Genomic DNA, 25431 nt, shown 5'->3' on the forward strand with positions numbered 1-25431 from the left:
TTTTGTTTTTTTAAAGATATTTTTTGGGCTTTTTTTCACCTCCATTGGATAGGACAGTGCAGAGACAGGACAGGAAATGAGTGGGAGAGAGAGACGGGGAGGGATCGGGAAATGACCCTGGGTCGGAACCAAACCCGGGTCCCCAGACCCACGGCACGGCGCCCCAGCCACCTGAGCCACGACGCCCCCATATTATTGTTTTTTAAAAAATGAGCAAGAGATTCGCTCCAATAACAGAGTTGACGAATAATTAATCTCCTGTTGGTGTAAAATCCTCAACATTTTGTTCAAATTAATGAGAGAAGAAGCAGAACACACCTCACTGCTTTTCTGAAGTTTCCCGCCAGAGGAAGTGACATCACTCGGTGCAGGTGTCATGCGTATTATTAAAAGCCTTTGTGCATTTTATTTGGTTTTATAACAGAGTTGACAAGAACACTGAGACTGATTTTAAAAAATTATTTTTTATGACTGGAATTTTACATAATACAGAAAATAGGCTTTCTATGGAATTGATTTTATAACAGTTAATAGAATAAACCCCCCAAAAAGACTGTGAGACTGAATCACTTCCTGTTTATTGAAGTTGAAGACAGACAATAATGTGGGGGGAGTCATTTAGTTAATGTTTTATGGATAAATTGGGTCTAAAATGTACATCAAGCATCGCTATTGGTGAAAGTTTGTCATATTAATTTGCATTATTGTTCAAAACTGATTCAGTAAAGATTTCTTTTGTGGAAAATAACAAAAGATTATGCGAAATATACCCCGGATTCTAGAATGACCCATATAGAAACGTGATTTCATGATTGTTTTCAGGTTATAGAGCAGATGAAAGCTCAGAGCACAAGAGCATCGAGCATCATCATCGCCCTGACTGATGGGAAACTGAGCGTGTACCCACAAGAGCTCGCAGTGCAGCAGGTGAGCATTTCCTCAACCTCAGTTCCACACCCGAGTCGGATTATTTCCTGGATTTACAGAAGACCAGTTTCCTGTTCCACATTTTGAACGCAATTGTCTCAGAGATGAAAGCTGAAGCTATTTTTGTGATGCTCTGTAACCCCTAACCCTGGAACCTGTTATTGTTTACGGGTCGTATTCAGAGTCGGGTTCCGCACATAGTGAAGATTTAATACAAAATCTGCGCACATTCAGTCCTGAGACGTCGCACGTAGCTACAGCATTATTTAAAAGTTACATAAGAGCGCAGGGTGGCGTGTGAGACAGACGTGAAACAGATGTGTGTCTTAGTAACGATTTTGTAATTCTGATCTTTAACATAAGCACTTTTTTTTTCCTAAACTGTGGCCAGACACTTTGTTTATCTGGCAGTGTGGATGAAATGATAAACTACACGTGCTGCCAGTGCAGTAATGCGATTTTTGTCTTAGTCCATATTTTCTACCCCTTGCTCTTTCAGGTTTTTATTTATTTATTTATTTATTTATTTATTTATTATTAATATAGAATTTAATACTGCGATCTGGATTTGAAGATGAGTTTTACCTAGAGTATATATTATTCATTTTAATATTGAATTAAGATGTTATTATATATATTTAAAGGGGTACCAAATATAATATATACAGTTGCTGATGTGACAAAGTAACGTATTCTTAAGTATTCTATCAAATTTATATACTAGAAAACAACGAAATATCTTGGTAATTGTAAATATAATACTTTACACGCTAAACCGCACAAGAGTCGCCATTTTTAAAAGACCATGACGTCAGCGCTACCCACTGCACTAGCGGAACTCTCCGAAATAGAGGAGATAAGCGTATAATCATGGCGTCGGGCGCATCAAGTGAAAGCGACAGCTCTGTCGAATCATACGAAGAGATCCCGCAAGACACACTGCAAGCAGGCTATGGCTTAGAAGGGTACCAGTTTGAACCTAGGAGAGGTACTCTCGACTCCGGTGATGAAATAAGAGAAGAAAGCTCGGATGACGGCGAGGATGAGACTGATGCTGACCATGGGCATGGCGAGCGTGGGGCAGAGCGTCTGTGTGCAGGTGACACGGCGTGGTGCTCGTGCGGAAAATGTAACGTGGAGTTGCTCACGAGTCCAGCAGAATTTATTTGCTGCAATGAGATAGGCGCCACCCGTGGACTTGCGAAATCGTCGCAAGAGGCAGAAACAGGTATTTCACACGTGCTATTCCCAACCTCAATGAGCCAACACAACTGGGCACATACATACGTCATGAGTGTTACGCAGAGAAAATGAACGTGCATTCTGATTGGATAAAATTAATATCATGGCGGGCTGTTCAAACTGCGGAAATAGTTTGCTCGAGCTACTTTCAAAACACTATAACTTTCCAACCTTAGAACAAAAAACTTTTCTAAGTCTTGAATAAGGTTCGTTAATGTGTGTTTTATTGTTATATTTACTCTATATATTGCCCTCTGTTCCCCTTTAAGATTATAGATGAGTATATATTAATTTAATATTTTCTTTATATCTATATTCCATTCTAATCAAGGATCTTTAAAAAAATAGTTTTTTGGTCGAGAATAACAGTTAGGACTTTCTAAGTTTTATAGTATACATTTAAGATTTATCGTTTATATTTAAGATTATAGTTAGAGATATATATTCCAGATTTTATTCATATTTATTTATAACTAGTGTCCCCAATTAGTTGGCTACTTGTGGCCAGATATAAGGTTGACACTTTAATAAAGTGATTGATTGATTGATTGATTGATTGATTGATTGATTGATTGATTGATCCCATATAAATGTTGATGTAACTTTTTGACATTAGTTACTTCCTCTGAATACAGTCCTGTTTTTTTCTTTCTCTCTCTCTCTCTGTGTGTGTGCGTGTGTGTGTGTGTGTGTGTGTGTGTGTGTGTGTGTGTAGGCTGATCTGGCGAGACAGTATGGAGCCCGTGTTTACTGTGTCGGAGTGACTGACTTCGATGTCCTACAAGTACGTCTTGATGCATCATAATGATGATATTTCATTATTAAGTATGATATAAATATTCCCTCCTAATTTAAAATAATTGGATCTTTTAGAACATAGTTTGCCTGAAGACATTTCCTCAAACTTTTTTTTCTTTTGCTGAATAAGTAAATAAATGTAATAAATTAGCAAACCCCTCTAAATGTAAACAGTTGTGTGTGTAAAATGAGACTCTGTACCATTCCATGATGCTCAGGTTATTGATTTCTTTAGCCGGTTGTTCTCTCGGCCTTCACAGTAACAGTCAGTGAAATCACCGTATAAACAATACAAATAAGCATTCACCGTTTACCCACTTTGGTGTAAATAATTAATATGGTGTTTATGCGTGTAAATCCTGACTCGCCTAATTTAGATTAATTTACTGGAGACGTAGTTGTGTAGGATTGTTACTTTCGATGTTTAATGTGCAGTTAGGTGTAAAGGTTCCCTTTAAAGTAACATTGCTTGGATAAGTGAGCTATCAAATTATTTTTTAAATCACATTCAGGTTTGTTTTTGCAAACTGAAACAATTTTAATCTTTTAATGAACATATAACTACAGTAACACGCATAAGCTTACTACAGTAGGGGAGAACGGGGAGACTCGGGACGAGGAGGCCTGGGACGGCTTGTATATAAATTAATTTCAACCAATCAGGTTTGAGATTAGATCAGAAGTTAGAATTTGCCCCTTAGAGTAACCGACTTCCTTTGGAGTCATGAAGCTGGACGCTGCAGTAAGGTTTGTGCAGTTCAATATTTAATGAAACAAAACTTCATTTTCTACTTTACCTCCATTCTGTGGTGTAATGTACCGTACGCTGGAGAACTGGGGATTTGTTAAGAATTAAAGTAGCTTCGAGTTACCAGATATAGTATTATTCTATCCACATTCACTGGATATGAGCAATTGTGTGCTTTGATTAGCTGCTGTACTATTCAGCTATCAGCTCATATACCGTGAGTAGAGAAAAACAAAATGGCGGAGCGTGTTGCTGAACCAACTGAGGACGAAATAAAAACTCGACTCAAAAACAACCTGTCCCCCCAAATTTTTTTTAAAAAGCAACAAAATATAGAATAGAAGTATTTGATGCTAAGCACGCATCTTTTTATTTTTCAAGAATTATTATCATCACATTTTTACAAATTGCTCCTGTCATTTCGCCGGTTTGTTTACGGAAATGATTTTCTCGGACGTTTTGCATAAAGTTTTTATTTATCAAATTTGCAAAAAATAAAAATGCTCTGTTTCTCAAAATCCAGTGAATGTGGATAGAATAAAACAGTTATTCCACTCAATCTCGTCGTACATGGATTATAGACAACTCGGTGCTACGCGCCTCGTCGGCTATCAGCTCATGTACGACTCGATTTTGTGGAATAACTGTTGATTATGTATTAAACTTAGATTCTTCAGAAGGATTTTTTTTTATTTCAAAATGTCCAGATGAGGAGAGTTGGGACAGTTCATCTGTCAGATATGAGGTAGGCGGATGTGTGTGCAGAAGTATATATTTATTTAAAGTGATGGAGATATTATACAAATGTGAAAAAACACACAGGCAAACAATCCAGATCAGCAGGCTAAAATCCAAAACATTAATCAGGCAAAGGGTCGGGCGAGGCACAAACAGAATATCAAAGGCAGAGTGAAAAACAGGAACGAGGAACAGGCACAAGAATCAGGAAATAGGAAACAAGGCTCAGTAATGCATACTGATGTAGTGTAATACTTCGCACCGGTAGTGCGTCGAAACAGTCTTTATATAGGTGCACATACGGTATAGCGCATGTATAGCTCCTTAATTAGGTTCAGGTGCGCGTTGTTAATGGCGCATGTGCTGGAGTCCGCTCAACACGCGTGCAGCCCGGGGCGTGCCTTTGGGTGCACATGTCACAGTACGCAGGACTGACATCATCATGTTAGTTTTTTTTTTTTTTTTGTAGTTTACAAATATAAAATGGTTTAAAATTGTTCGTTAAAAATGTGGGCGTGCCCCTGCATGAGGATGAATCTTTTCATTCCTTCTTGAGAATGGAACCGTTTTGTCGAGTCAGGTTTTGTGTAAACTGATGTTTTTCTATCGCTGTACCAGTGTTGTGTGTTCATACAGTTCATATGGGACAGGGTTTAAGAATAAAATACAAACTGACCCGACACTTAATGAGTTGGTTTCATTACACTACCGTTCAAAAGTTTGGGGTCACCCAGACAGTTTAGTGTTTTCCATGAAAAGTCACACTTTTATTTCCCACCATAAGTTGTAAAATGAATAGAAAATATAGTCGAGACATTTTTCTGGCCATTTTGAGCATTTAATCGACCCCACAAATGTGATGCTCCAGAAACTCGGGCCAAGTTTACATTAGACCGTATCTGTCTCGTTTCCTTCGCGGATGCACTGTCCGTTTACATTAAAACACCTGGAAACGCCGGGAAACGGGAATCCGCCAGCGTCCACGTATTCAATCTAGATCGTGTCTGGTCCGGTGCTGTGTAAACATTCAGAATACGCGGATACGCTGTGCTGAGCTCTAGCTGGCGTCGTCATTGGACGACGTCACTGTGACATCCACCTTCCTGATTCGCTGGCGTTGGTCATGTGACGTGACTGCTGAAAAACGGCGCGGACTTCCGCCTTGTATCACCTTTCATTAAAGAGTATAAAAGTATGAAAATACTGCAAATACTGATGCAAATACTGCCCATTGTGTAGTTATGATTGTCTTTAGGCTTGCCATCCTTCCACTTGCAAGTGGTAAGTGACGCGCATGCCCGACATGCACTGAGATCACACACACAGCGGCTCAGTCCCAAATCACTGCTTGTGCACTTCACTCGCGCGCTCTGTGAGCTGCGCAGGGCCGGAGTGCGCACCCTCCAGAGGGCACTCGCTGTTCAGGGCGGAGTGATTTGGAGCGCAGGATGCCTGCGGAGCCGAGCGTATCCGTGTATTGGCGTTGCTGTGTGCACGCAAATCGTGTATTGGTGTTGCTGTGTGCACACTAATCGTTTTAAAAACGTTAATCTGATGATCCGCTGATACGGTCTAATGTAAACCCCACCTCAATCTGCTCAAAGGAAGATCAGTTTTATAGCTTCTCTAAAGAGCTCAACTGTTTTCAGCTGTGCTAACATGATTGTACAAGGGTTTTCTAATCATCCATTAGCCTTCTGAGGCAATGAGCAAACACATTGTACCATTAGAACACTGGAGTGATAGTTGCTGGAAATGGGCCTCTATACACCTATGGAGATATTGCACCAAAAACCAGACATTTGCAGCTAGAATAGTCATTTACCACATTAGCAATGTATAGAATGGATTTCTGATTAGTTTAAAGTGATCTTCATTGAAAAGAACAGTGCTTTTCTTTCACAAATAAGGACATTTCAAAGTGACCCCAAACTTTTGAACGGTAGTGTACATGTATTTAATGCGATTTTAGACAATTTGCAGACCGAAACATCGAGCTGTACGGTAGTTGCTTTGCCTGACTTTTTGGGATATTGATTTTTAATGAACTTTTGGTTGGTTAATTTTAAATTATGTCTTCACTGTGTAATTTATTTTGTAAATTATTGAGTGTGTGTGTGTGTGTGTGTGTGTGTGTGTGTGTGTAGGTGTACGTTTTGGCTCCGCTTTGTTAACTGCGCTGCTGCCTGTCTTGGCCAGGACGCTCTTGGAAAAAAGATTTTTAATCTCAATGAGTCTTTCCTGGTTAAATAAAGATTAAATTAAAAATAATAATTTATTAAAATTAAACCTGTAGTATTTTATTTTTGTTCCATGTCTCCCTGCAAAAATAATGAGAGAGAAAGTGAATCCTGAAGGCCTGGGCAGCACGGTGGTGTAGTGGTTAGCGCTGTCGCCTCACAGCAAGAAGGTCCGGGTTCGAGCCCCGTGGCCGGTGAGGGCCTTTCTGTGCGGAGTTTGCATGTTCTCCCCGTGTCTGCGTGGGTTTCCTCCGGGTGCTCCGGTTTCCCCCACAGTCCAAAGACATGCAGGTTAGGATAATATGGGACGGCCTTGGGCTGAGGTGCCCTTGAGCGAGGCCCCTAACTCCCAACTGCTCCCTGGGTGCTGTTAGCATGGCTGCCCACTGCTCTGGGTGTGTGCATGTGTGTGTTCACTGCTTCAGATGGGATAAATGCAGAGAGGAAATTTCACAAGTGTGTGATGAATAAAGTTGTGCTTTCTTTCTGCTTTTCTTCAGTATACGTGATGAGCTGAGAAATATTGTTGTGGTAAGAGAGTAGAATAAATACTCTCCTAATACAATATGAATGTGACGCGACCTGCAAAGAATTTCACACAATCTACAAAAGCTGAAAACTCATCCTAAGTCTCCCCGCTCTCCCCTAATTATTTGACCATTTTTGTTTGATGATATAGAAACTTCTATGAAAACTGAACACACTAAAAGGCCTGTTGGTGGAAGTTAAATCCAGTTCTTTGTGTCCATTATGTTCTCCCAAAGGGTGTACAAACTTTAGCACTCAACTGTACACTGGATAAACATTTGGCCGGAGTGAAATTTGATCTGAGGCTGTAATTGGATTGCAGCAGCCGTGCATTTCCTGATTGCTGTGCATCAGTGGGAGCTGAAAACTCTCCGGATGTCACATCATTAAGATCGATTTAAGACTCGGCTCGAGGCAGCAGTGCTGTTTGTGGAGGAGGTGACTGACTCTCTCTCTGTCTCTGTGTGTGTGTGTGTGTGTGTGTGTGTGTGTGTGTGTGTGTGTGTGTGTGTGTATGGTGAGAGTTGATGATGATATTTTCTCTCCAGCTGGTTAATATTGCAGACAGCAGAGATCAGGTGTTTCCTGTTCTGGATGGATTCCAGGCGCTCAAGTCGATTGTGAATTCTGTAAGAAACTTTTTTTTTTTACAGTAAAACCCATAAAGGCTGAGTGATACGGAGCAAATATTGTATTGCGATTTGTTGCATGATATTCGTGTTTGCAAAAAAATCATCAAGAAAATATCTGGAGTTTCAATATAATATTATCAGCATCTCATATCCCGTTCCTCGGTTGCTGTCTGAATATGACTTCTTATTTCCAGATTTTACAGAAGTCCTGCGTAGAGATCTTTAACGTCGAGCCTTCCAGTGTTTGTGTGAATGGTACATTGTGGAAAGTTCTGGAATTTAAAAAAATAAATAAATTCAATGTTGATGATTGAAACTGAAATGGAACGTTCTGTTTCAGAATCCTATAACATTGTTCTAAGAGGGAGGGGCTTTACTCAGGGGCGGAGCTCAGAGGGCGTGGTCTGTACACTGTCTGTGAATCAACAGGAAGCCTACAGTAAGATGTTACACACACACACACACACACACACACATTAGAAATGAAAGATTAGAAAATAAATACATTAATAAATCCTGTAGAAGAGGGCGGGGTTTAGGAAAACGACACGTCATTAATATGGTTTAATGATAATTTTAGGTCGTTTAATCCTTAACAGGAAGTTGTGTTCAGTGACACACAGAGCCATCATGTAGAAAAGAGGAGTTTGTAGTGTTAATATTGACGGTGAAAATGTTTCGAGGAATTTTTCATCTTTGTAAACTGTATGTCTCCCCCGCAGCTTACAGTATAATAAAGGTCACTTATGATGTCGTAAATAAATTGGTTAAATATGCAGCTTGTTTTATGGTAATAAGGATCGGAGAAATCATCAGTCCTCAGGTGTATGATCTCTGATTTTCATCTGCACAAGTTTGCATCAAAATGCAAAAAAAAAGTCACGCTTTTCCTTCATTTTAAAAAATAAATCTAAATAATAATAATACATAATAAAAATGTAAAAATAAGTTTCATAATAATATGAGATGAATAATAATAAGTTTCATAATAATAATAATAATAATAATATGAGATGAATAATAATAATAATAATAATAATAATAATAATATGTTGACACTTCCATTTTCTCATAAAGAAAAATTCACGAATAAACATCACTGGCTATTTTAAACAAATAAATTTGACTTTTCCAGAATTTCACATGAAGATATTGTGAATTATTTACTACCTTTTTTTAAAATATATTTTTAAAGAATCTTTTAAATTTATATCATGTATGTAAATTTTATGTAATGAATATCTTTGTTCTAAATTTAATATTTTATTATACAATATAAAATAAAAAAAAAATACACACACACACACACACACACACACACCTTGTAACTTTTATATTCTGTTGGAAAAAGTAAACCATAAATATTTTCTTATAACTGTATAGTTTCAGATTAAAACAGGAATAATTTGCGATTTGTTTAGGCCTCTGATTCACTGCTGACGCTCACTACACAGGGCACAACACAACATAACATTACAGTGCCTACGGGACGCAGTGCAGCAGGAACAATAAATAATGTGTGGAGAGATGTGAGGGAGAGGTTTTTTGTTTGGTTGGTTTTTTTAACAGCAAAGGGTCGTCTCACACCAAAAATTGACTTTGTTTCATGTATTATGGCTTATTGATTACTGTTTATAGTATTTTTTTTTAATGTTAACGTTTAATTTCATTATTTTTAAGCCTTTTTTGGTCAGCAGCATTTCTTTATACGTGCCTCAGACTTTTGCACAGAACTGTATATACACACACACACACACACACACACACACACACACACGGTAGAGATTAAGTTGCTTGAGTCTCATTTTAATTCATTTTACCCCTTTATGCTAATCTGTACTATTTTGGGAAACTCTGCCCTGTTTTCTGTGAATCGTGTCTTTGTTTGAGAGACCTAACAGCGTCACATTATTAAATTTCAGCCGCTGGTTGCAGTGATCTCACGCTGATGTCTTTTCCTCTTTAGATGAAAAGCCGAGCGTTGTGAAGGACACTTATGTGCTGTGTCCGGCTCCACTGTTGACCGAAGTTGGACAGTGAGTAACATTCTTCTTCCTGCTCCTGTTTTAGCAAACAGCAGCTGTACAGAGCTGGCATTCACATGGGGTGGAGGGGGAGATAAAATCCTCTGTGCTCTGTTTGGGTTTCAGTGTGCAGCCATGAGAGCACTGATAAGGACAGACTGCACCCATAAACAGCGTGCACGCGCGTGTGTGTGTGTGTGTGTGTGTGTGTGTGTGTGTGTGTGTGTGTGTGTGTGAGTGATTTTCAGTTTACCGTGGCATGATGCCTGAGGTCAACTTTTAGACTTCTTTCTCTTTTTTTCCACCAAAGACCTAAAGTTACAGCTACACTGGAGACTCCTTCCATAAATACCATATTTAACAGTTATTCCATGAGATCGATTCGTACATAAGCTGATATTTTGATATAATCCGTGTACGACGAGATTGAGTGGAATAACTGTTTTATTCTCTCCACATTCACTGGATTTTGAGAAACGGAGCAATTTTTATTTTTTGCAAATTCAATAAATAAAAATTTTATACAAAACATCCAACAAAATCATTTCCACTTAGAAAGTAAACAAACCGGCAAAATGACAGGAGCAATTTGTGAAAAATGTAATAATAATAATAATAATAATAATTCTTGAAAAATAAAAAAAGATATGTTTTTAGCATCAAATATTTTTATTCCATATTTTGTTGCTTTTTTTTTGTATTTTTGGGGTTTTATCTTTTCAAGTAGAGTTTTTATTTCGTCCTCAGTTGGTTCAGTAACACGCTCAGCCATTTTGTTTTTCTCTACTCACAGTATATGAGCTGATATCCTAGTAGTAGAGGAGCCAATCAGGGCGTGATTGCTCATATCCAGTGAATGTGGAGAGGATAAAACCTAGATACAAATGATGATTAAAGTCACAGTAATTTGCACTAGCTCTTACAAACCGGGACATCTGGTCACCGTACCCTATAGAGCCGGAAAAGTAAGAGAGAGAATGATGCTTAGTGAGAAAGTTGCCACCTGCTGCCCTGAATTTAAAAAAAAAAAACTGATTTTTTTTCAGTCATGAAAATTGACAGAGTTATAAGTAATAAAAAAAAATCCCGTTTTTCATGGATCATTCCAGATCAGTGATCCGGATCAGCACCAAAAGTCACAGCAAGGTGATTCAGCCCAGAGGGATTCTTCATGTGAAATTTGGTGATGATTAGTTGAAAACTGAGGGTGAAATAGCATCCTAACAACATTAGGATAATAATAATAATAATAATAATAATAATATCCTGAGTGAGTAACAGTTTGTGCCAGTGCTGTTGATTCCCTTTCTAGCAAACTGACCCTTTTATAATCTGTTTATTCAACACCACAGTGCTATAAATGCAGTATATTTAATAAAGTGTTGCTAAAAAAAAGCTCCTTTACTTCATCGCTATCTGTGGCCATATTTTAGAGGATAAAGATAAACAGCTGTCTATTACTCATGTTCAGTAAATGTCCCAGATATGGAAAATGAAATGATCTAAAGTTCCCCAGAACAATATTTTTGTAATAAACCACTGAGACGAGAATAATTATTTATTCCTCTTCAGAAAAAAAAATAAAAATAAAAAACCCCACACCTTCACCCTAATTACCTCATTAAAAAATTATCTATGAATATGCATTATATGCAAATTACAACAAAGCCCTATACCGGTATGCCCTCCTGCTCTCCAGAATACGCCGTCCTTTGCTCACACACTTTGCTTGCTGAATAGTTAGCTAACTGCTAATAAACTAGCTCACATTAGTGATAATTGGGCACATGAGGGATTTCAGGATCAGGAATCTTGATTTACATCAGTTTCAATTTATTATTTTCCACATCATCAGCATTTAATAATCCCTGATTTGTCCAAATCCATCAATGCACAAACAGAGCTCAGGTGGCATTAGCAAGGGAAACAGGCTAACTTATTTCCTTTAAAAATAAACAGTTAATGCTAGCAAAGGATCGCTATAGTGCTAACGACATGGTGTAACACGGGGTGAATTGGAATAATTTATCTTTTTTTTTTTCTTACATTAATAAACCTCATGTCATCTCTGTAAGTTTTCCCTCACCACCGTCACCTCAGGCTTGCTCATTAGGCATACATTTATTAATTTGTGTTTAAAATCTATATTTTTCTGTAAAGCTGCTTCGTGACAATGTCATTGTTAAAAGCGCTGTACAAATAAATTGACTCGAGTTCACCTGAAGCTGATCTGAAATGATTGGATGCTTATTTGATTGAAGTGTCGTGTCTGGAGGTCTAAATAAAAGCGTAAGGAGTATAAAGGTTTTTTTCTTGGGAATGTAATTAAATAAGAGTATTCACATGTTCAATTTCAATAATATTCAAGTCACTGGCCACTTTAATAGGAATGTGTTCTTGATTCTAAGATTCCTGCTCTTGGCTGCAGGAGTGGAACCCAATGTTCTGCTGTTGCTGAGATGCTTTTTGTGCTCACCATGGATGTAAAGAGTGATTACATGAGTTACTGTATCCTTCCCGGCAGCTTGAACAGCTCAATCTGTCCATTTCCTTCTGACCCTCTCTTATCAACAAGACGTTTGTTTCCACCCATGGCCGTAGCCAGCTATGAGGCCACCGAGGTCCGGACTGCCATCATTTTTAAGAGCTGAAAATACATTTGTACGCTAAATATTCACCTGGATAAAAAATAAAGAATAACATTAAAATGTCTCCCTAAAAAGTGCATTGTTAATTATGTTAAACGTTGATTCTGTCTTCTGTGTCTGTTTCGTGTGGCTCTGAGACCAAGAACACAAAACCGAATGAGCGCGCGACTCAGGGGAGGAACACAGTGCAGTAGACACTTTTTTTTCATGGTAACCATCAGCGCACTTTCATGAAGCTGTTACATTTACATTTTCAAAGCAGCACAGTTTTGTCCTCATTGCTTGGGCCAGATCAAACCATTAAACAAGCTTAAATTATTCTTACTCTTGCCACATACATGATTTTTTTTTGTTTTCAAAACTGATGATATTCAGTTCAAACACCATTAAAAGTAATTTCAGGAATAGATCTCTTGTGTGACGTGTAATTCACCCCTCTCATTTAAATATGTCGAAAATTGCGTGCATCACAGACCTCGGTTATTTTAAAATGCTGGCTACGGCCCTGTTTCCACCCACAGAACTGTCGCTCACTCACTCAGTGTTTTTTGTTTTCTGCACCATTCTGTGTAAACTCTAGAGACTGTTGTGTGTGAAAACCCCAGGAGATCAGCAGTTTCTGAAATACTCAAACCTTCACGCTCCATCTGGCTCAAACCAACACCCATACCACAGTGACAGAAAGTCACACAAAAATTGAGATCACAGTTTTTCCCATTCTGATGTTTGAACATTGTGAACATTAACTGAAGCTCTTGATTTGTATCTGCGTGATTTGATGCATCGTGCTGCTGTCGAGGGATCGGCTGATTAGAGACCTGCAGAAAACAGCTGCAGGTGGATGGATGGGTGTTACTAATAAAGTGGCCGGTGTGTGTGTATATATTACACCAAAATAAGTCTAGTAACGGAGTACAATTACTCAAGTATTTGCCAACTCCTGTTTATACAGTTGTCCTGAGAAAGTCTCTGAAATAAAATGTGAAAGTTGTTAACAAAACTGATTGTGGCATTAGTGTGTGTAAGAAATCATGTGACAGGATTTTGTACGAGAATCCGTGTCTGATCTTCAGCAGGGAGACGTCTGATTCCGGGCTGTTTCTCTCTCCACAGCTCAGTCGAAGTGCTGATTAGCTTTAATCACGGCCACTCCTTCATTTCAAGTCCGATCACGATCCACGCCACCACGTGTGTGAGTATAACACACAGTACCATGTCATTACAGATTATTTAATCTCTCCTGCACGTTTTCAGTGTGTTACTAATCACACTTTTCCTCCACTTTGTACAGTACAGTCCCGTTATTAAACCATCTGTACTCCTGTATCCGTTTCTCATCACATCATAGTCATATGTATATGGGGATGCTGTATAGTTTAATTTGAGCTCAATATTTAGTCAAACATAAAACTTTTCCTTGCTGGTTTCAAAAATATTGGCACCAATTCGCTTCTTGTAATTTAGTCGACTTGAATAGGGTGCCAATAATTCTGGAGCAAAAGGCAAATGGATGAGAATTAGTATATGAAATACATAGCATATTTATGAATATAATTAGCACTGAAGATGTGTGAAATGTGTGTAAGACACTAAAAAACAAAAAAAAAGATAAAAAAACATTAAATATCCATTTATTCTACAGTACTTGAAAGGGGTGCCAATAATTGTGCATCATTGATTATAATATGCTATAGCAAAAATCATGACTTGAGAATTGATGAAAATGTGCAAAACTGCCTAATTAGGCAAAAACCTTTTTTTTTTTAGAGCACAAGTTATAAAACGTTGATTTCAAAAGTATTGACACCCTTGCTTGAAATACTTGGTGCAAAAAATTTTATAAAGTGAAGGTTTAGAAAAATTAAGGGGAAGAGAAAAAGGAAAAAAAAAAGAGTGCGACGTTTCGGTGCCACTCGGACACCATTATCAAGCGAGTGTTCGTAAGCTAAGTTAAATGTCAAAATATATAAAAATAGATTAGTATAATGCTAAACAAAAAGTTTGGCCTGTAAGGAGTCTGTAAGCAGTAATTTCATTTTTCCCCCTGTACTGTAGTTTATTCTACTTGAATGGTGCCAATAATTCTACATCAGCAGATACATCCTGTGACAACAGTCACAAAAGAATGAGAATCACTCTGTGAAATATCTGAAACGTGTGCTCTCTGTGTGTGCGCGTGTGTATACGTTATGGCAGTCCAGTGGCATAGTGGTGGCTGTGGTTCTCCTGGTTCTGCTGCTGCTCGTGGCTCTGGTTCTGCTGTGGTGGTTCTGGCCGCTTTGCTGCACCGTGGTGAGAAACGCAGTCAAACTTCCTTGACTCTCTCAATGACAATAACAGCAGCAGCCAAGCGTTTTATAATTACGACTCTGCTTTGTCAATCTGACAGGTCATTAAAGATCCTCCGCCCTCTCGACCTCCTCCTCCTCCACCTCCTCCGCTCATCGTAAGTACCCAAACCTGGATATTCAGACTCCTGTATATTCTTCTGTCCAACTTATAAATATGTCAAAATAGATTCTGTACGACAAGAAAACGATGGTCACGTTCATATTTTGGAGTGGACGACCTCTAGATGGCGCTGGTATCACAGCATCAGTTTTAGCAAGTATAAAATCAGAGCGCTTCTTAAGAGTTACAAACACTGTATTCAGTGCATGAAAAAAAAATCCAACATCTTCAGTACGAAGGCATCATGTGACCGTTTAACCGTATGAACGAAGATATCTCCTGTATCTGACGACGTCATTTTTAACCATTTCATGTTCTCTGAAAGTCAGTTCCTGTTGTCACTGATGTTATAGCAGCTATAAACAGTCTTTCCCTCATCAGTCTCTCTTTTAAAGTCAATAAGACCAAAAAAACAAACAAAACCAGCTTGTAATGTTACCAAGAAACTCCAAAAAGCGTAAACTCCTGTCCTGAAAATGTTGGAAAACTTGGTTCCAGCTGACACTGGAGACTCCTTACAGAAAACAGAAAACTTCACCATATCAAGTATAACACACACTTTTGAATCTGTTTATGTGGAGCATTCGCTATACAAGTCCCTGCGAATTAGCTGTTACTATAGCAACCATAACGTCTTAATTAATTCAGTTAAAATCAACAACTTGTGACCAATCAGAGTCCTGAATTCAACCGAAGTTCAGAAATCATTATGTAGCTGCTAGAGATCAGTCTTTATGATCTCTCTAGAGCTTTTCAAAACAGCACTGTTTGTGTTATACTGCACACTTTAAAAAAAATTGTGTGTGTGTGTGGAGGAGGAGGAAGACCCCCTACAGAAGAAGAAATGGCCCACTGTGGATGCGTCGTACTACGGAGGCCGAGGAGTCGGTGGGATCAAACGCATGGAGGTAAAAACGCCAACATTTCTAACTTTTGTGGTTCATAAATTATTTAAGAACATATCCAGATTCTCCAGATGCTTTTTGAAGATCATGTGACTTTTGACTTGAATGTCACTTAAATTAAGAAGTATACAAACACTTCATGGTCCATGTCCATAATTTCCCATTTTAAATGGAAAAAAAAACCCAGAACCTCAGATTTTCACTCTGGTCTCAGACTGTACTGCTCCGAGTCATGAGCTGTGGCTGGAGCGCTGGAAAATCCTGGCGTGAGCACAGACTAAACACTTCCACTCTCGTGACAGGTTCGCTGGGGAGGAAAAGGTTCCACTGAGGAAGGAGCGCGACTGGAGAAAGCCAAAAACGCTGTGGTCACAATGCCTGAGGAGGAGGAACTGGAGGAATCTGTTGTAAAACCTCCTCGCAGACCACCACCTCCACATCCTCCTCCACCTCCATCTAAATGGTACACCCCGATTAAGGTGAGTCAGAACACCTTGATCACTCCATCCATGCTGTGAGGTTCTCAGAGAACCAGAAAGGAATGAAAACACTCAGTGTTGTGCTATTAAAGGAAAATAATCAGGCCGAAAGTCATGAAGTTCCATGAAAAGTGTTTTATTCTCCTTATACCACAGCAGTGTTGGTTTTCGGAACATTATATGCGTATGGGTACGTCTATGAACATTAAATAATAACTAGTAAGACATCCTTCATCTAGGCCATTCTCAGAAAATGTGACATTTAAAAAAAAAATTTGTATACACTAATTTTAGTTGCAATCCTTGTAAATATATTTAATAGACAAAAAAAAGCATATTTCATGAATTCACAAAGCAAGAGAGATCATTCTTGTGAAAAGAATAATGCCCAGTTGTTGTCTTTACCGTTACCCATAATGTCTTTACTGTTATCCTATAGAGTAACGGTAAAGACAACACTGGGTAACGGGAAAGACATGGCATTTTTGGGTCACCGAGTGTAGAAAAAAAAGATAAATTATGCATTTATGATCCCATCCTCACTTGCTATTTGGCTAACTAAACTTTTTCAACATGCAGCGTCATTATCTTTATCATTTGGGGGTAACGGCAAAGACAATTAATTTCCCTAACATCTTGAAATTTTCATATTTACCTGATCAGTATCCTGGATTCCAACATTCATGCACCAGTGATTTTTTTTTTTTTTTTTTTTTTTCAAAATGGCTACTCAACATCCTGGTCCTTCCTCATGTAACTGCACCGCCCTCTATTGTCAAAGCCCTGAGTTACAGCATGATTTTACTTTTTGGGTAACGGTAAAGACATCAAGAAAGTACAAATTCTTGCGCATGTATTTTAGGCTGTACACCAAAAAAACGTTGAAGCAAAGATCATGATATTTTCTACAATAAAAAGTGAAGGTATAGAGGTACTATTTCAGAAAGAAAAGTGAAAAAAATTAAAAACAAAGGAATTATTTTTCATTCATATTTCACCAATTCTCATTTTGACACATGGTGGTAATGACATTTTGGTATATTTGGGCTCAGTAAAATTTTTGCAAATGCAGACAAGTTGTCTCAATTTTTTTTTTTTTTTACTGCTCTGTTAAATTCTTTCTTAAAATAAATGTATACTAGAGGGCCAGGATTAATGATTTTAGAGGGGGAAAAAAACCTTCATGCTTAAAACTGAACGTCACATTTTCTGAGAATGGCCCATCTGTGTTGTTCTAATAACACTTTAGTGACCTTCAGTGTTTATTCACCAGCGGTGTGACTTCACCGTGACGTGATTGTGAATATACACTGTCTGTACTGTAACATCGTGTTTCTGTTTGCATGTTCAGGGCCGTTTCGACGCTCTGGCAGCTTTGCTACGGCGACAGTACGACCGCGTCGCTGTCATGAGACCAACAGCGCATGACAAGGTGAGTTTCTGTTCGGTCTTTTTGAAGTGAAACATCCGAAGCCTGTGGCGTGATCAACAGCAGAACTAATTGAACTTAAAGCAGCAGTGAGATCACAGCTCAACTGACAGTGCAGCTATTGAAGCAGATTTCTCTCCATTTCTCTCCCGGAGCTGCTGGGATCACAGGAAGGAGAAATGAAAGGAAGGTTGGGTGGAGCTCATTAAAATGAAGTCTGGCTAGTGGGTCAGTAAACTGGATGTTCCTAGACACATAAACATCAGTGAGGAGACTCTGTTGCATGGTCCAGCTCAGTGTGGCTGGTGACCTCTGACCTCATCAATCAATCAATCAATCAATCAAGTTTATTTGTACAGCGCTTTTAACAATAAACATTGTCGCAAAGCAGCTTTACAGAATTTGAACGACTTAAAACATGAGCTAATTTTATCCCTAATCTATCCCCAATGAGCAAGCCTGTGGCGACGGTGGCAAGGAAAAACTCCCTCAGACGACATGAGGAAGAAACCTCGAGAGGAACTAGACTCAAAAGGGAACCCATCCTCATTTGGGCAACAACAGACAGCCTGACTATAATATTAACAGTTTTAACAGGTATAACCCTCAACTGTCCTCATGGGGCCGTCCTTCACAGGAGCGGTGCGATAAAACTCCGACCAGACACAGGGCACCAGGATGGATCAAGCAGGTCCGAGGGGCAGAAGAGGCCAGCATCTCAATCCCAGGATCAACATGTAACTCAGAGGGACAGATTGGGGGGGGGGGGAAGAGAGAGAGAGAAAGAAAACATGTTGTTAGGTATGCCCTAAAAATGACAAGTATTAAATCTGTGTGGTAGGCTCGCAGAGACGAGAGTCTTTACATCAGGCATGACACACAATGGCATGTTAATATGGTAAAAGAATATATCATGACCTGCTCTGGCTGGATGCTAGATTGGGTGATGGGAGCACACTCCTCAGCAATGATGAGATGCAGATGGGACCCTTAGGCCTGGCCAAGACAATTCAGTTACATTTCACCGGGTCTGGGACATGCGACAGAATGTCTGACGGCCGATTCCCTGCTAAAGAGACATGTTCACTGTCTTTCAATTATGTTCATTATGTCATATATTAAATATAGTTAGTTTTTTTTCTTTTTTATCAGACATCTAGTTTTTAGGTTTGTTTACCTGACATGTTTCGACGTACGACTGTCGTCTTCCTCAGAGTGTCACCGGATGTTATTGGTGACGCATCTTTAATCAGCTGATGTTTCCGAAGGCGTGGCCTTCCTGTCTGGATTGACAGGTCGGTCACGGCTTCTACTGTCAGTTCATCCCTTGCAAGATGGCACTCCAGGTATGGGAGAGCATGTATGCTCCCTCATCCCGGTTGATGGTCCTCAGACTTCGCTTACGGATCTCCATGGCCTCCCTGATCCAGCGCTGATGTTTATTATCTTCTGTGCGGATGACTCTGGCATTCCCCCAGTCCATAATATGATTTTCCCTTTTGCAGTGATCTGTTATAGCTGACTTATAATTTTCCTGTTGTGCCTTTTCTTTTATTGTTCGGGTTTGTCTTGTAGCTGTCTCCTTTTCGCACTCTTTATGTTCATTTTTTCTTGTGTTGAAACTCCTTCCTGTCTCCCCGATGTAAGTTTTATTGCATAATTGGCATGGAATCTCATATATGGTGTTGCATCTGTTGTCCGGATGTATTCTGTCTTTGGGATGAACCAGGATCTGACGGAGTGTTGTGTGTGGTTTGACAGGTGTGTTAATGTTGTGTTTCCTCATTGCTCTTTGAATGCGTTCCGTTATTCCTCTGATGTATGGTAATGTCACTACTCCCCTGTGTTCTTGTTTGTTGGTTTGTTTTTTCTCTTTCTTCTGTGTTTTATTGTTCTTAACCTGTTCCGCCCCTTTTGACACTCTGAGGAAGACGACAGTCGTACGTCGAAACATGTCAGGTAAACAAACCTAAAAACTAGATGTCTGATAAAAAAGAAAAAAAAACAACTATTGCCGCTTTTCCACTACAAACGCGGCTGAGCCGTGCCGTGCTGAGTTGGGCTGAGTCGAGCTGAGTGGGGCTGTTGGAGTTGCATTTCGACTACAACCGCGCTGAACCGTGCTGGCTGGAAGTGGGTGGACACATTGGGTGGAGTTAGCGAAAGTGGGTGGACGTCACGTGATGTCGTTAAGCAGCGCAAACAGTGACATCAGTGAGCTTTTAAGCGGTAGTCTCACGACCCGGATAGTAAACAATAAACATGGAGGACATGGAGTTGTTAGTGTTGCTGGTCTTGGTGCTGTGGCTTGTTGTCACCGACAACGCCAACAGATACTGGCAAGAGCGTATAGATGAGGCGAGGCGCATAAGGCTTCATAATTCTCGTAATTCTCCTTCTTCCGGGTTTACGGTGTTTACAGATCCCAGCGTGCTCGCAGGGCGTGTGTGGGCATGTGAGGACACTCCTCCTCACCAATCAGTGCACAGGGGAGTGTCTGCTCACGCCCCCAGCCTCACTCAGCTCGCTTTGGCTCGCTTCAGCCCCACTCCAAAACCGTGCGAGTTTTAGGGGCTAAGCAGGGCTGAAGCGAGCTGAGTCGTGCTGTTCTTTGGTAGTCGAAACGCGAGCCGTGTCGGGCTGAAGTGAGCTGAAAAAGGGTAGTGGAAAAGGGCCATATGTTCACTGTCTGACGTTTGCTTCTTAATGGAAGCTTTCCATAAATCCAGGATCCTATCAGGACATACTGACTACAGACACCTTATTTAGGCTTAAATGAATAAACAAGACCGTCAATGACGGCGTATTCTCACTCCGGCCCCGTCTAGTCCAGAAGGAACGATCTAAAGTGAGCCACCTTGCGCAATAAATGTTGCGAGCTCTATACACTATATACAAGCTATATATAGAAGCGATATCCACCCTAGGAATACCGACCTGTTTACCAGAAAGAATCCAAAATGGCGAGGAATTGACCAAGAAGAAGCGATTTTTGTTGAACTGCTCATTAAGGCTTAATTAGTCCATAACTTCATTAATAATTGTAATGAAGCAAATCTGGGTAGAAGTTATATGCACCCTAGGTTCCCCTACCTTCATACCAGAAAGAATCAAAATCGAAGAATTGAGGGAGAAGAAGCGATCTGTGTGGAAACTGCTCATTAGGGATCAATTAATTACTCCATGTCTTCATTATTAATTGCAATTATGCAAATTTGGGTAGAAGCCATATGCACCTCAGGTGGACCTACCTTCCTGCCAAAAAAAAAAGTGAAGAATTGAGAGAGAAGAAGCAATTTTCGTGAAATATGGACAATGCCAGACAGACAATGGAGAACATGATGGGATAAACTCATTGCCTGTTGGCCGGATGAGCTAATAAAAAGATAGATAGATAGATAGATAGATAGATAGATAGATAGATAGATAGATAGATAGATAGATAGATAGATAGATAGATAGATAGATAGATAGATAGATAGATAGACTCAAACACTTTCTTCTGAACACTATACTCATGGAATACCAGGTAGAGCCTCCCTTTGCACTCAACACCTTCACTTCTTCATGGCATGAATTCCAGAAGGTCCTTGTTGACCTGATTACTTCAGAATTTTCACTTTTCCTTGCTGCGAATCTTTCATTCCATCACACCCCAAACTGGATTCAGATCTGCTCACTGAAGGTCAGTGAAGGCCACTGAACTCATTGTCATGTTCATGAAACCAGTTTGAGACGACTTTTGCTTTGACATGGTGTTGGATGAATCATGTTGGACGTAGCCATTAGAAGATGGTAAATTTTCATCATGAAGCGATGCACATGATCAGCTACAACTCTCCAGTAGGCTGTAGCATTCAATCCATGATTGGTATAAACGGCTCAATGTGTGACAAAAAAAAAAAAAATTCCCCACAGCATTACAGCACCCCCACCATGCAAGACTGTTCATACAAGGCTCATGGAGTCATGCTGTTGGAGCCAAATTCTGACCCCACCATCTGTGAGCCTCAGCAGAAATCAAGATTCACAGACCAGGCTACGTTTTTGCAGTGTTCATTTGTCCAGTTCTGGTGATCCTGTGCCCACTGCAGCTTCGGCTTTCTGTTCTTCTGTTCTGACAGAAGTGAACCCAACGTGATCTTCTGCTCTTGTAGACCATCTGCCGCAGGGTTTGACATGTTGTGCATTCTGACATGCTTTTCTGCTCACCAGACTCGTACAGAGTGGATATCTGAGCTACTTTTGGAGCCTTTCTGTCGGCTCGAACTGGTCTGACCATTCTCCGTCGACCCGCTCTCAAAAACAAGGTGTTTTTGAAGACGTCTACAGAAATGTTGCTCACTAGATGGGACTTTTTTTTCCTTCATTGCACAGTTCTGAGTAAACTTCAGAGACTGTATGTGAAAATCTCACGAGATCAGCAGTTAGAGAAATATTCAAACCAGCTCATTTGGCACCGACAGTCATTCCACAGTCGAGATCACAGTCAAGATCACATTTTTTCCCCTCATTCTGATGGTTGATGTGAACATTACCCAAAACTACTGACCGGTATCTGCACGATTTTATGCACTGCACTGCTGCCACATGATTGGCTGATTAAATAAGTACATGGCTGTGTGCAGGTGTTCCTAATAAAGTGATCAACGAGGATGTGTAAAATCACATTAATGGTCTGTATTTAAGTTTAAACTCGAACTTTTATCATCCAGATCACTTTCAGCTTTCTGGTTTATTTAATTCCTCTTTTAATCTATAGGGAGTGGAGTCCAGGCTGGTGGGCGGAGTCTAGAATGGGGGCGGGGTGTACTGATAGCAAACTACACTACAGACAGGACTGATCCCAGTTTTCTGAGATGTAAATAAATATTTTATCAGGCCTGAAAGAATAAAATGGACAAAAGTTTTGAATTGTACTCTGTTTGTTTCTCTGGATTTGGGTGGGGTTAGAAATTGTACCGCAGTCAGCCACTAGAGGGCGCCAGAGACATTTTATCTTCATTATTCAGCCTCATAAATGCTCTAATCAAAACATTTACTGATTAACATTCACTGTTTATGAGACAGATAAACAGCGAGACATGAGACAGGACTTTAATTCGTAGTTCATTATCGGAGTTTGACTTTAATCGACGTGTGTGTGTGTGTGTGTTGCAGGGTCGCTGCATCAAGTTCACGAGGATTCAGAGTTACTAGTTCATTCACTGTGTGCCTTTTTATTTTTTACACTATTTTGTATAAGCCGTGCTCTGCCTTTAGATGACTGGACATGATTTTCTTCAGTATGTTTGTGTGATATAATTCTATATTACAGTCACGTTCTCATTTTTCTCGATCAGTTCTGCTGATTTTATGCACGTGTGCCTTGTGTTTGTGTAGTTTTACTACAGCAAGCACTACAACTAATTAATGTTTATTAGTAAAATGAGAACTCATCTTTTTGTAGTTAGATTTTTTAAATGACAGAAACTACAATCTTACATGTCACCGTCCCAGACACGGTAATCATTCATACACAGTAGAACTACACCAGATGATGCTCCAATTTTAAAAAAATAAACACTCACACTCTCTCTCTCTCTCTCTCTCTCTCTCTCTCTCTCTCTCTCTCTCTCCAGACCTTCACAACACTAATCTCATGTTTTTAATCTGCCAGCACATGCTAAGTAGCATAATTGCATCTTTTGTTCACTGCTGATTAAAGAGAATAAAGTTTTTGGGTTTGTTTGTTTGTTTTTAAAGGTGTCTGGATTAATGAAAATGTTGTTCTTTATACAGATATGCAAAAAGAAATCAGTCAATTTTTGGGGCTTATTGATATAGTACACTTTCTTGGAAAAATCATATTGATTTATATTTGTACCAAAGTCAGTAAATCAATTGGTGTTCTTGCTTAGACGTTTTGGACCTCAAAAAAATTTTAGTTACCTTGTATTGGTCACTAATCCATCCTTATTTAAATTATGGAATAAGTGCTTGGGGACAAGCATCCAAATCCCTTCTAAACAAGTTATTAGTTTTACAAAAGTGAGCTCTCAGATTAAATTTAAGAGTATTAGGGAAAGTGCTATTCCATTATTTATGAAAACTAATATTTCTCCATTAAATGTCATGTTTTGCCAGTCAATTGGAAATTTGATGAATCATGTAGTAAATAAGGAGGCTGCTCCCAATTTATGTAAAATTTCTTTAGCAATTTCTGATTTTCATTCTTAGAACACTCGCTCTTCTGCAGCACATAAACTGTATCCTCGAGAGTCAAGAATTAACATTCAAGTGAACTCTATTTGGCGTTGAGGTGTACGGTTCTGGAACGTTATTCCACTATCTATAAGGAATTTGTTTAAAAAGGCATTAAAAGGGAACTGAACAGACTCCTGTTTAATGTACGTCAAAATGACGGAACCCGTGTCGAAATTGTGAGGCTTTTCCAAATTCTCAATAAAAATATATTTTAACTAAATCATCTTATTTACCAGTCACGGCTTTTTGGAATCATTATTCTTGTTTTGTTTTTTTTAAGTTGCTGTTAACATTCATTTTCTTGTTACTCATAATTAATTTGGTTTCATTCTATTAATGTATTAGTATTCTGATTTGTATTTCGATAATATGTCTAATATAAACAAATTACCGTATATACATTTTCCTTTTTTGTGTATATTTTTATATAGGTCTGTCACTAACCTGCCTAGGTTATTATTTTACAATTTTCAGGCCAGTGGAGTAATGTAATTTGTAATTATTGACATGTCAATAAATAAAATCTAAATCTAAAAATCATACGTATGTATATTATACTTAATATAATTCTATGTTGTATATAATTTGTAGGCTGTCTTGTTAGAAACGATTGAAAAAATATATAAAATAAAGAAAATGTAAAATAATTAATTATTATACACATTGAATACAATAGATGGAATATTATATATATTTGTGTTTGTATAAAATATATTTTTAGCATTCGATGTGTTTGGATCTCGTGTGTGATCTTACACTTCAATATGTAACTGAAGTGTCATTTCAGCTCTAATTTCAGGCTTTTAACAAAAATATTACATTCACCATTTACGATTTACAGCCAGCCATGTTTTACATAATCCCTCCATTTTCACAGGCTCAAAAGTAATTGGACAATTGACTGATGTGCGGTTTCAAGCTCAGTTATGGCCCATTTGGGAGTTGTTCATGGGAATTCTCAGTATGTCATCCAAAGAAGTGTTGATGCAAGTGAAGGAGGCCATCATTAGCCTGAAGAAAAAAAACCCCAGACCTCTCAGACAGATAGCAGGAACTTTAGAAGCAGCCGAATCAACAATTTGGTACATTCTTTAAAGAAGGAACACACTGGTGAGCTCATCAACCGCAAAAGACCTGGAAGACCATGGAGGAGTGTAGAATTTGTCCTTGGTGAAGAAAAACCCCTTCACAACATCCAACCAAGTCAAGAACACTCTCAAGGAGGTCGGCCTAGCCAATCATTGTCAAAGTCTACAATCAAGAGACTCCTTCAGGAATGTAAATACAGAGGGTTCACCTCAAGATGCAATTCACTGGTAACACTCAAGAACAGAAAGACCAGATTAGACTTTGAACCTGCTCAGTTCTGGAACAGGATCACCAACCAACAAACAAA

At 39.1% G+C, this 25431-nt stretch overlaps 1 protein-coding gene across 1 annotated transcript in view; it reads left to right on the forward strand.

Annotated features, from left to right (window-relative positions):
* antxr2b (ANTXR cell adhesion molecule 2b) overlaps positions 1 to 23509 on the forward strand; it is a 32447-nt gene extending 8938 nt beyond the window's left edge. Inside the window, exons 5-17 of the mRNA XM_060908858.1 lie at positions 823 to 927; positions 2885 to 2953; positions 7770 to 7850; positions 8048 to 8108; positions 8194 to 8292; positions 9820 to 9889; positions 13639 to 13717; positions 14722 to 14817; positions 14915 to 14971; positions 15792 to 15884; positions 16184 to 16360; positions 17712 to 17792; positions 22950 to 23509. Coding sequence (XP_060764841.1) covers positions 823 to 927; positions 2885 to 2953; positions 7770 to 7850; positions 8048 to 8108; positions 8194 to 8292; positions 9820 to 9889; positions 13639 to 13717; positions 14722 to 14817; positions 14915 to 14971; positions 15792 to 15884; positions 16184 to 16360; positions 17712 to 17792; positions 22950 to 22988 — 1107 coding nt within the window. The 3' untranslated portion in view covers positions 22989 to 23509. The remainder of the gene's footprint in view (positions 1 to 822; positions 928 to 2884; positions 2954 to 7769; positions 7851 to 8047; positions 8109 to 8193; positions 8293 to 9819; positions 9890 to 13638; positions 13718 to 14721; positions 14818 to 14914; positions 14972 to 15791; positions 15885 to 16183; positions 16361 to 17711; positions 17793 to 22949) is intronic.
* Positions 23510 to 25431: the final 1922 nt, after the last annotated feature.

Source organism: Neoarius graeffei, chromosome 25 (genome assembly GCF_027579695.1).
Source record: "Neoarius graeffei isolate fNeoGra1 chromosome 25, fNeoGra1.pri, whole genome shotgun sequence".
NCBI lineage: Eukaryota > Metazoa > Chordata > Actinopteri > Siluriformes > Ariidae > Neoarius > Neoarius graeffei.